Raw genomic sequence first — 12,628 nt, forward strand, 5'->3', positions numbered from 1 at the left:
GCTGCGCGGCGGCGACGGCGGCGGCCTGCGCGGCGGCCTCATCCCTCGCGTCCGCGGCATGCCTCCGGTCCTTCCTCTTGGCCGACTCCCTTGCCCGCTGTTCGGGCGTCAGCGCCTTCTTCGGCTTGGTCGCGGCGGCGGTCTTGCGCGGGGCACGAGGCTTGCCTTTCCCGGAGGGGGCGACGGCGCCGGACGAGGCGAGGGAGGCGAGGCCGGTAGCGGCGTCGAGGTCGAGGTCGATGGCGTCCTCCATGGCTGGTTGGGGGGCGGGGGCGCGCGCGGGCGGGAGCGTTTTTGGGGAAAATGAGGGGAATGTGGTGGCTGCCATCGACCGGCGGGCCCGGGGAGAGGAGTAGGCGCGCGCGCGCGTCCGTCTCGTGTCCGCACCGACGCAAATCCGGCTCAAAATTGGGCCTGGAATGGGTCGCCCGCGGACGAAAAACGGACGCGCGTCCGTTTGGGTCGGCGCGTTGGGCCGCCACTTTTGTCCGCGCCGACCCAAACAGATGCGGGCGTACGAAATGGGTCACCCCATTGGAGTTGCTCTTATAAATGGCATTTTTTTACTTGAGAGAAATTTCCTGCCTGTAGCATCTTTTTTTCTTTTTTTTGAGTTCTCCTGCGTGTAGCATCTAGTATTGCGGTATGCCGACAGGCACAGACGGCATGAACGAAGCAGATTCCGAGCCCGGGAAACATCCTTCGGGGCCGTCGCCTGTGAACACGATGCAGAGTATACGGAGCTATGGGCCTACGGCCCAACCGTGGAGCCGCACGCAGATGCAGCGTTGTGTTTAGCTTTTGTTATTAGTACCATACCGCTTAGCCGGGTCAAGTAGGGCTAGTTTATAAGTCGCTCCCCGGGCACTTTTAGCACCACACGGCAGGTGTGGTCAGCACTTCATATTGATGAATATTTGTGGAAGAAGAAGAAGAAGAAGAAAAATGACAGGAAAGAGACGAATAATCGTTTGAACGATCGCACGCAGGCTGGCTTGGCATGCTTGCTCACAGCCAAACACACCGACATGGTGTGCTTGCAATTTTTTTTACATACACCATAAATTTAACCATGTTCTTCTTCCAGTCATGGGATTTTTTTTCCTTGGGTAGAAAAGAAATGAAGCTGCAGTGCATCATGTTTTGATCTCTGATCCATGTTCCACTTGCTACTGTACTCATCTCTGACGGCCCCAAAAGCTTAGCCTGTGGCATGGACCATATATATAGCATTTGCCTCACAAATTAAGCTGCAATTTTGTTGCGCCAAATGCTCATACAAAGTGTGTTAATGATCGAAAGTTCCATCCATCATGTCGTAATTTGAACAAATACCCAGAAAGGAAAATGAAAACGAAGGCGGCATCCAGTGTTAAGAGAAAAGGTTAGAATGCTGCAACTGTCTGAAACATATTCCTCTTCCACACACTCTCACCGTGTCACCCTGGTAAGCTGAAACGCAATGAAGCCATGCATGGAGGGAGGAGGCACTCAAACTTGAAAGGATTTCATTCTCGTCCCAAGATATCACAAACTGTTCAAGTGATGGATGGTCACAAGGTCCGGCTCGGTCCGGGCGTGCCATCCGATATTGGTTGTGCGCGAGGGCCGGCTCCGATGTTGGCCGTGGGGTTGCTTGGCATGGGGAGGTGTGTGCCGGTGTTGGTTAGCATCGCCACAACGTCAGGCATGGCAGGCCTCTGCTCTGGCAAATGCTGCACGCAGTGAAGGCCAATATGGATGCACCTGGCTAGCACTGAAAAGGCCTCTTCAGGTTCACCCACTTGCGGATCAAGAAGCTCCCCGATCTCGCATTGCTTCCACGATTCCCAGACCTGCAAAAGAAAGAAATGCACCATCATACAGCGTCGCGCTCATTTTTCGATACGGCCATCTTCGGAATGTGTGGAACGTGTGTTTGGGGTATCCGCTGAGTTCATACTCACCGGTGCTCGTTTCAGTGGGAAGATATTACAAGACGTGTACTTAGTACTTACTTGAGGAAGGAACGCCGGCTCATCTTTTTTTCTTTTGCCTCTGACTATCTCCAGCAAGACAACTCCGAAGCTGTATACATCACACTTGTCTGTCAGGGTCCCTTCCCCTGCATATTCTGGAGCCACATATCCCCTTCATTTAGCAAAAAGAAAAAAAAGGAGTTAATTGAGGTCTCTCCTGGATGCTGCGAGACAAGAACAGAAATATCCATAGCTGTTGCCAACTAGCTAGACTTGAATTTGGAACAACTAATAGATGAGGATTTGAGATTTCAAACGTACGCTGTCTGCACCAACGTCTGATTTGTCGGGTCCTCAATTAACGTCTTAGCAGTGCCAAAGTCTGCTATCTTAGGTTCCAATGTGTCATTCAGAAGTATATTGCCAGGTTTTAGATCCCTATGAATGACTCCCTCGCCATGAAGCCATTCCAGACCTACGGCGATCCCACGAATTATTTTTACTCTTTGCGCCCAATTCAGCAAGGAGCGGAGGCTGCTATCTTCTCCTGACAGTTGCTAATAGGCGTGTGAGGCAGAAAAACAGATAGGAATAGCAAGTTGTGTCTTGCGCGTTTCTACATGTAATGCATGATAAATTAGATGTTATGCAATGCAGTGATTACCAAAAATGTAGAGATTCAAACTCCTGTTCCTCATGAACTCGTAGACAAGTATGCACTCAGCATTTTCTTGGCAATAACAGAGAAGCTTAACAAGATTGGCATGTGTGAACCTTGACATCAGTACTATTTCCCTTGCATAATCCCCCTTGATTTTCTCGCTAAGACTATCTTGTTTGAGCCTCTTTACAGCAACCGTTCCATAACCATCTAGCTCCCCCTGGTGATTGTACAATGAAGTGTTATGATGTAGATTCCACGGATATACTGAAGGGTGCAGTTGGGATGTCTGAAACTCTGAATTCAAACTCTTTGTGTGTACTGTGTAGTCAGTGCGTGACAAGTTGTCAGTTCATACTATGTACAAGAAATAATTAACACCTTGTAGATGACACTAAATCCGCCTTTGCCAATGATATTTGCTTCGGAGAAATTTCCTGTAGCCTGTACTACAGCAGGAAGACCAACTGCAGGGAAGGATGTCGTGAGTAACGCAAGATTCGGAGGATGACTATCAGGAGCGACATTGTCTACAACCCTTGGAGCATTGTGTACAACCCTTGGAGGATTGTCTACTGCAAAAAAAATTGGCTTGTCAGGTTGTTTCTATCCTTTTTCGCAATGCTACAACAAAGGAATATGAACGCAACCAATGTGTCTATATAGATCAAATTTTACCTAATATTCTTTCTCTGTTCCATCGTCTCCTCCAGGGGGAAAACCAGAAAGCAACGAGAGCCAGAATTATAGTGACCAGGGGCACTGTTACACCAATAACAATCCCAGTAGGAAACGACTTGGGCGGCTGCGCTTCACCTGTGACAGTTCTGCATTATTGCTCCGGCGAAAATTTGTTGCATTATATTGCGCATGTAGGTAAGAACAATCCAGCAAACGGCAAGACCAGAGAGGAGGGTAAACCAGATTTAATCATGCACATTATTAGTGGAGGTATGTGTCACTTCAGTTTGTGCAACAACCTAGCTAGTGCGGTATGGGACATGATACGAAACTTGAACCTCGAAATGTATACCAGGACGGAGGGAGTACCATTTATGGCATACTTACTTGCTTTTAACTGCTTCTATAAAACTACTCCTTTTACTTATTACACAAATTGTCAACCCTAAAATGAAAGTTATATGTTTTTCCAAGAGGACATCTTCGTTCACCAGTCCTGCTCGTAGAAAGAAGGAAGATGTCGTGACAAGCTATATATGGATGAGTCCATGTAATGGGAGTTTGAGTGATTTCTGTTCTAGGTATTTTTGTTTCTGTGATTTCTGATCTATCCATCTATTATGAAGTGAATCCTGCTAAACAAATGCGGGAAAAACTAATCAATAGCCAATGACCTTGCCTCATTTGCCCCTTTTGTAGGTAAGCGATCCTCCTCCTTCTCAGGTTCCCGTCTCCTACATGGGACATATATCTATCAGCCTCCTGATCTTGCCCTTCTCTGTTCTCTCCCTCCCTCTCAATTCCCCATAAATTTCTCATGTGTTGCTGCGGTTGATGTACATACGTTCAACTCATATTCTTGCAAGAAGGTTTGATTTACCTTTTATTTGCGGGGCAACTACCACAACATCTCAGGCTGTAGTGGCTTGACAACTGAAACCCCCAATCCGTCTAATGTTTCTTTGCGCAGATGTCCATGTTTTAATCTATGTCGGCAAGGTCTTTGATGAAAATGGTGGTTGAAAATAAATCAAGGTAATCTTTATTCTCCACTGCCAATATGTCTTTTGAAACTTTGATGCAGTCATTGATAGCAAGTTCATTAGTCCATATAGCAGGCCATTATTTGCATTTTTGGAAAAAAAACCTATTCAATAAGTTTATGATCCATATTTATCTTAAGAATACCCAATTACGTTTCATAAGAATATTATCCTCTGTCTCTTCTTGATAGGTATGATATATTGCTATCTTCAATCTTTGGCATTATATAGATTGAACTACCAGTTCTGTCGCAGTTCACCATTCGTATAATAGCTGATTTTGTTGAGAAAAGCTGTGTTTTATACTTGAATTGCTATCTGCCCTATGTGCAGATTCTTTTTGAGTATCTATCGACAAGTTGTATGATAAAAAGTAAAGTAGGTCAGCGATCTTACTTAACTATATACTATTGTCACCTGCCATTATTTTCCTAAGTCTGATGCATACATCCAAGAAGTGTGCGATTTCAAAAGTGTTTCCCCAGTGCTAAATATATTGATGCACAGGTGTCTTATGTCCAGTCTTATTCCTGCTTATATCTTATTTACAGTAACATCATGTACTAAGTCGTCTCTCTTTTGTATCAGCTACCCCGCATCTCCTTCACAGTAACATTGTAGGTGAAGCTCCGCGAACAAAGATTGAAGCATGCGGTTTTTTCTGCGATCTGGAACATGTCACTCCAACACTTCTATGCTTTTCAGAGATTATGTTCCAGTCAGTTTTTTCAGTCAGTGGTGGTGATGCTGAAGTGGTGGCCGTTTCACCTAATCGGCTTGGAAGTTTACTCTCCATAAAAAATACCCGGCCCTTTAGCCTTGGGGGTGGGTAGGACAAAGTAGATGGTGGACGGGTGGGGCAGAACAGGACACAGAAAAGGCAAAATCGATTGAGACCAGGGAACCTAACTCAATAACAAGCTACACATATGTCATTGCGCCATTGGGTGACTGGTGATAAGACAGTCCCTATTCTTTTTTATTGTTCCGGTTGTTTGTTGTATATGTACCTGTATCCTAAGATCTGGACCAAATCTCCCCTGGCAACAAATTATGCGTATTAAATTGATTTGTATGTATGGAATTTGGCTATCCCATTCAGTTTTTTTTTTAAATTTGACATCCTGTTTTGTTTTGTATCTGTATCTATCTTTGTACAATATATAAAGTTCGCTTAATCTGATTTCATTGTCATACATCAATGATAACAATTTCCTATAGATGTATGTGAGTGATAACCTAACTAATAGGCCATTGCCTGTTATAATGATCAGGATTACTACAACTCATCCTGAGAGCATTTAAACTATCGTCCTCAAGTGCTATCTTAACTGATCTATGAGCTTCAGAGTTGTGGTCCCTGGTGATATGGAATACTTGAACAAAGTAAGATTTGTAATGGCACAAAAATCTACTAGAAGGCGTCTTCCCGTGTCCAGGAGCAGCTGTAGCCATGGCAAGGGGTAGATTATGTATGGGGATGGCGGCTTTCTGAAGATGTATGCTTGACGTAATGATGGCAGCAAGTTTTAGTCCCTATGCTTCCCGCCCATGATGTCTGTTGTAAGTGGGCAAAGAGTTTTGGTCCACAAATTTCATTACTGTTCATAAACCAAACGTCTAATTATTGTTGCAACTTTGTGATGATACTTGGAAGAATGAATGCCTTACTATAATTTTTCTTTGGTTGATAAGCTTTCTGTAATTTGCGAGATTGAAACAATATAGAGCTATCATTTTGCAAATGTGGTTTGCCTGAGCTCACAAGCATCCCACTTCAGCGGTAAAATTCAGTTCATTCTCATATCTTATTTGTCCTTTAGGAATACACTTCAACCGTTTTTAGAACTTGATATACTAATTTCCCGCAGCAACGCGCAGGGTGTTATCTAGTATGATTAACACTGAACCTGTAGTTTTTCTCATTTCCTCTACGAAATGAAGCGTCACAAGGGACGATTGTTTATATAAAAAAGATACTAGCAGGGACTAGCCTCCTATGGAGATTTATTGAGAAATAAATAACCAGTCACACGCCCTGCGAGCCTGGGACTAGCCCCTATGATTACTACAACTCGCACGCCACTAGCCAACTGGTCAACGCCCAGTTCTTTAGGTCTGTTGTCCATGAAAAAACCATCATGCAAGTTCAAAATTACCACCGATAAATGATGAACATCTTTAGAATTTACCGCCTTAGTTGCTACAGTATGCGCCAAATTAAATATTTAGTTAAACGTTGACAATCTAGCTACGAGTTGGAGTTCTATATGATATTCAGTTAAAATTAATATTTCCAGTATCAAAGCTAGATGGGTGGAGATCAGATGTGGGAAAGGAGGGCATCCATGTTGTACTTCTCAAGAGCACCCCTAAGTTAGCAGAACCAGAAATCTTATTTGAAAGAGAGTGGGTTTTCTAAACCCTGAACTGAAAGGTAACGAAACAACTTTTTTTGAGCAACCTTGCAGAATCACCCCCTTTTTGAGCTGAATTGCAGCGGTTGGTTTCTTTAAAGAGCAATAAAACCAAATAAACTGCATTACTAATTGTTTCAAAGGTAAAAAAAACATCCTTGCAAAAAAAAGTGTAGTAGTACCTAATTCTGACTTGGCTGATCTCAGAAACAGGCTTTGCCCCCCATCTACATGCCGGAGGTCCATGAGGTCCTCTCTCCAGATGATGCAGCCTGTGCCAGTGCCTCCTCCTTTGAGATCCAATGGAGCATACGCCAGACAAGAACAGTTGGCCAGGCACCTCGTCCTGCACTCCTCCAACGTGATGCTAGCATCCACTGATGCGTTGTGCGTGTCAGGAAGCTTCACTCCCTGCATCACCACAAAACCATCCGTGGTGGATATTCCATTACCACAGTCCAATGTCACATTTCGGCGGCAACCGTTGGAGGTGTCCCTCATCTTCCACTGCACGGGAGATGCTGGGCTGAACCCCCTGACGCAGCTGCAGAACGACGTCGACGGTGCACTGGCGTTGCACAGTCCAAATGCCCCACACCTGCCATACTGGTCGCAGATGTCCCTCGGCCCTTGGAAGAAGATCTTCCACGCCCGACTGCTCGTGTCCCATACCAGGCGTCGGAATAACCCGTCGTCGGTCAGAACTAGACGTGAGAAGGGCGTTCCAGCCTTGGCGACATAGCCATAGGTTATCTCGCTTGGGCTGCTCGTCAATCGGTAGATGAACATGTCAGAATACGTGCCCATCTCCGTGACACCACTGAACCATAGGCCGTTCCACGGTCCCGTGCGGTAAATCCTTTTGCCACCATCCAACATCACATTTTGTGGTACGCCCTCCGTGTCAGTGATGTAGCGAAAATTCCCTGTGGCAGGGTCGTCAGCTGAACGCCATGACGTGAGGTACCACTCTTCCCCGGTCCATAGGTTCTTGCCAATCTTCATGCCGGGCAGCAATGTGTTTGACGGGTGGTCAAACGACTGCCACGTGATGGCACCGCTGGCGTTCCCATCTCTCGAGACTAGGTTGCCGGACTCGAGCAGCTGCACCGTCGTTGAGGCAGTGCCTGTCGTGTTTGAAGACCACACGACCTGGCCGGAGCTATCAATCAAGAGAAGGCTTCGCGTGTCACTGATCACCAGCACCCCGCGAGCGTCAGTGAGAGGATGGTCTCTGTTAGCTACCCAACAGATGGCGTCCTCATCCATGGAGAACCAAATCCCAAGGTATCTCTTGCCTAGCACCCCAGGAGGGAAGAAACCAAGGGTGAATGACCCACCAGGTGAGACAAGGGTCTCACCGTCGGTGATGTTGCGGCCCTTGTCAAGGATGTCAGATTCAGGATTCGCGGCAGAGGCTGTGGAAACAAAGAGGAATGGAACGACGATAAGCAGGAGGCTGTGGAGGTGTGGCTGATTCTTTGACCACATGATGGCTGGTGTTTCTTGTCCCGCGATCTGGGGCAAAAGACTACTCGAACAAGGTAACTAGGCTAACCGCCGGTCTACATATACCCGGCCTTATACATTTTTCGTGTGTTTGGATGTGTCTGGCCTAATTTGGTGCTTGAATCATCCGAAGGGGCAGTGGCAGAATTATGCACTTGTAGAAGATAAACATTATCCAGTGGCTGGTCTTGGGTAGGAAGTAAGGACGGCGCCTTGTCACGGCAATTTTTAATCCTTGATTGATATCAACCGCGTCTACATTGAATGGTTCTTGCAAGGCTGGAAGAAACTTCAAGGAACTTGTTCACCAACCGATTGGTTCACCATATAAAATAAAATTTGATTAAGAAATAAGAATTATAACAACTCCCCTTTTTGATTTAAAAAAAGCCAACTCCAGCGCGAAACTTGCCGGGCAAGAAACTTTTGAGCGCCAGCATTGACAGATTCTTCAGTACATTCGTACCAAGCATGTCAGACAAGACGAGGTGTCAAGGTGAACGGCACGATGCGAGGTACCGCTCGCTTCATGCCAGGAAACATGGTGTTCTGTTTGATCAACAGATCATCAAACGACAGCAACAACTGATTCCGTTTGCTGCATTTTGTATGGCCCTTCAGATAAAAATATCGGTACACCAACTACAAGCAAAGTCAGAGGTTTGAACATGTCCTGATCGGGTCTCCTCCCTAGATGGAAGGCCATGTTGAGCTGTTTGCTGCATTTCTCTAGTGGCCGTGCATACCGCTTACAGAGAACAGCACTTTAGATGCAATTTGTGGTCGCAATTTCGAATTCTTAGCCAGTTCATTGGTAAGAACTTCCAGATCTAGCCTGTTGACCAGTTCATTGGTTTAGTTTAGCCAACTCCGTGGATAAAACTGGCTGGGCAACAAACCTCTGAGCAGCGCTGGCATCGACAGATTCTCCAGCACCCTCAAATAGATGGTGTTCTTTAAACAGTTCAAACCAATAATGCTTCATACTCTAGTTTTTTTCACACGATAGTGGAGATAAAATATGACATACCGTGTGGGGTGTGGATCACTGCATCCGGAACTTGGGTGGATTCCCTGAATGTCTGAAGCTGAAGATGCATCCGGAGGTTCGGATTGAAAGCGTCGACGTCCGTCAGGTGCTGGGACTACCTTCCACCACCGCCGAGGCCAGGCACACCCCATTGGCACGGCGGGAGGCACTGGCCACTGGGAGGACGTGAAGGCCCGGGAAGGACCAGTTGGTTGCCGTGGGGAATTGGGGGCAGCGGAGGAGGCCGGCGAGTGGCGGCCGCCGCACCCAGATCCCGTCGACGACGCACCGCCGTCACTGGAGGGGCAGATCCCCGTACGTGTCGAAGAAGATGGCGCTGGTGGGGCCGGCCGCGCGCCGGTGGCGGATGGCCCGTCGCCGCCACCGTTGGCCGCCGTAGCAAATCCTCCATTCCTGTCTCCTCCCGTCGCGGAACGAAGTCGCCCGAGAAACTAGGGGAGTAGCACATGGAGTTGTTCGGCGTGGGGCGGTAGCCGTCGTTCCTGACCGCCGACGGCGAATGGGGGGCACTGATGTTGTGTGGCTTGTGCCGTTGTCCGGCCGCACGTGCGACGGCTGGGGAAGAAGCGGGCTGAACGGCTAATGGGCTTCCGTGGACCGAATCCAGCCCATATTCCAACAAAAAAGTGCAATACTGTGTGGACTCATTGCTGATGTCCAATTAGGGAGCTCCTGTGCTGCGTCAAAAATAAAATAGGGAGCTCCTGTTCCGTGCGCCGAGCAAACATAAAAATGTTCCTGAATTTTCAAATATTCATAATTTTGAAAAAGTCATGAATTTTAGAGGGAAACAGAAAAAAAATAAGAACATCAGTAAAATAAAACGCGTTGGAAAAAAAATAAAAGTCTCGGAGGTTCAAAAACTTTCCAAAGCAAGTGAGGGAAGACGCACAACAGCCCGAGTGGGCTGCCCATTACCGGGGTGGGGGTGGGAGTTGTCACTACCCACCGACCTACGCGTGGATTAGGAGAAGCAGTCCAATTTGTAGAAGTGCATGCTCTAGTCAACGCAACCAAAAAACCGATCTGACCAGCAATACTTTTATACGTCAACACTCCCCCTCACGTGTGGCTTCCTCAGGCCTAAATATGAACTAAAAGTGGGCTGCAATTTAATTGCGTCAGCCGGGTCTTGAAGTGAAGACCTCTTAACTCTGATACCATGTAGAAGTGCATGCTCTAGCCAATGCAATCAAAAGATCATGTGATGTTTCTAGCGTGCAACAGAAGTCATTTGCAAAACGATCATAAACGGCCCACGGTTGATGTGGCCTATTGATGACTATAATTTTCCTTATCCTATATGCTTAAAAAGTTCATCATCACTATCTTATTTAACTTAACGTGCAACTTATCCACCTCATCACATGTCATCTCTCATTTTAATGCACATGTAAGCTATCTACCTCATCATATATGTCTCACACATGTCATCTCTCATTTTAATGCACATGTAAGCTATCTACCTCATCATATATGTCTCACACATGTCATCTCTCATTTTAATGCACATGTAAGCTATCCACATCATCAAGTGCATGCAATTAATCGACTTTTCACTTTTCACCACATGCACGTCCTCCACATCATCAAGCGCCCATGCAACCATTGAATTTCTCATTTTTCACGTTCTAACACATGCAAGCCATCCACATCATCAAAGAACATGAAACCCCTCCACATCATTAATTTTTTTTAACAATAAATAATTGTGCTTGAATGTCACAAGACAATGTAACATGCATCCACCCTCCATTTACCTCTAGATTAAGTGCACTGTGGTACTATTTTCATATATTCTATTTTTATCTTTAATAAGTTCATTGCTAGAAAAAATCGTAGCAACGCGCCGAGCATTATCTAGTTCTTTTTATAATTGCTTTCTTCTTTCGTAAAATCTATCAGCAATTTTTTTTCAATGAAAGTGATAGCTATTCTGTGATAGGCTCTCAGTTCTGGTTATCCCCGTGCATTTCCTTCATGGGGAAGCATGAAAGATGGTATTCAAACTTCCTAGAAAAACATTGGTGCCTATCACCTTGGTTTCAGGAACTGTGTAACACCGAAACACTTTTATTTGGGTCACTTCTGGTCCTGTTGTGGATGAAACACTTATGCAGAATAATCGTGTCATCAGACGAGCAATGCCAATTTGAGATCTCATTAATGTATACGTGACAATTTATTTATCTAATATGGATTTGAACAAGTTAGTATCTGTTCTACATAAACATTGTTCTTTTTCTTCAAATGCTCTGAAGTTGCTAACAATGTTCAGTCCAGTGGCGGAGCTTAGTGCAAGTCTGAGGGGGCCATGCCCCCCCCCCCCCCCCCCCCCATCCCCCCCGCCCGCCCCCAGCCCAAGGCAAAATAATGAAGAAAAATTAATATGCATAGCTTAGATTTGAAAAGAAATCAATTCTTTGCCCTCCTAGTTGTTCATATTTTCGCTATGCCCCCCCCCCCCCCCCCCCCCCCTAGATTCTTGTCAAGCTCCGCCACTAGTTCAGTCCATAAAAATATTTCTACGACATCTGAAATGAGTGTCTTGCCTTTTGATTCTAGACATTCAGGTGAATTTGTTTGTCCATTTTATTTTATTTTTTCCTATCGTTGTAGTCATCATGTGTAACATTTGTAGCAAACATGGATTGAATATATCACTCTTTTCATTGGCTCTTAAGGCCAATAGCCTTGTAAGAACTCAAAAAATAACGCAACAAATTGAGCCATAAATGCAAGAAAAGTTTGATACGGGACATCATATCTACTAGCTTTTTGTGAGAACAGTGATTCAACTATGTAATTCGGTCCAATGAACTTCTTGATCAAGAGAAGGATTAACCTCCCTTGATGCATTCTGATAAATGCGTGTGGGTGAAGTGGGTCACTGGTCTAGGCAGGATGGTGCCGTAGTGCCGAGAGGGCGGTGGCTGCACCTGTCTTAGTGCGTGTGGACGAGCGATGGCACGATTAATGTTCTGAATGTGTGGTGCCGCCGGCGGTCGACAGACAGCCGGTGCAGTGTGCCAGAAGAAGAGTCCTCGCATGGCGCCCAAGACACCTGGGCGCCACGAGGCTGTGTGGCGGCGGCACAGAGAGGTCAAGCAGTTCATGTTGCTGCAACTTTCCTTTCTTTGTTACTGGGGGTGGGGAGCGGGGTATGATCTGAATGGCAGTTGGATTTGCCAGGAGCAGGGGCGGATATGGATGGTGTGCCGGCAAATCCCAGAATTGACTACCCTCCCTAATGGGATTGATTGATTTATAAACAACTCAAATCTGAGGTAAATTTTGAGGTGGTTCAT

At 46.0% G+C, this 12,628-nt stretch overlaps 1 protein-coding gene across 2 annotated transcripts; it reads right to left on the reverse strand.

Annotated features, from left to right (window-relative positions):
• Positions 1–1,194: 1,194 nt before the first annotated feature.
• LOC123054752 (G-type lectin S-receptor-like serine/threonine-protein kinase At4g27290) lies at positions 1,195–10,049 on the reverse strand. Of its 2 annotated transcripts, none has more exons than XM_044478590.1 (7): positions 6,943–10,049; positions 3,298–3,435; positions 3,001–3,191; positions 2,623–2,839; positions 2,280–2,505; positions 1,998–2,130; positions 1,195–1,835 (listed from the first exon to the last, which is right to left on the reverse strand). In XM_044478590.1, exons 1-7 carry the CDS (start codon positions 8,249–8,251, stop codon positions 1,554–1,556), a joined length of 2,496 nt encoding a protein of 831 aa, XP_044334525.1. In that variant the 5' UTR covers positions 8,252–10,049; the 3' UTR covers positions 1,195–1,553. The 2 variants fall into 2 exon arrangements, with proteins under 2 accessions (XP_044334525.1, XP_044334524.1); XM_044478589.1 differs by having other exon boundaries at positions 3,001–3,194; positions 6,943–10,048.
• Positions 10,050–12,628: the final 2,579 nt, after the last annotated feature.

This window comes from Triticum aestivum, chromosome 2D (genome assembly GCF_018294505.1).
Source record: "Triticum aestivum cultivar Chinese Spring chromosome 2D, IWGSC CS RefSeq v2.1, whole genome shotgun sequence".
NCBI classification, from domain to species: Eukaryota; Viridiplantae; Streptophyta; class Magnoliopsida; order Poales; family Poaceae; genus Triticum; species Triticum aestivum.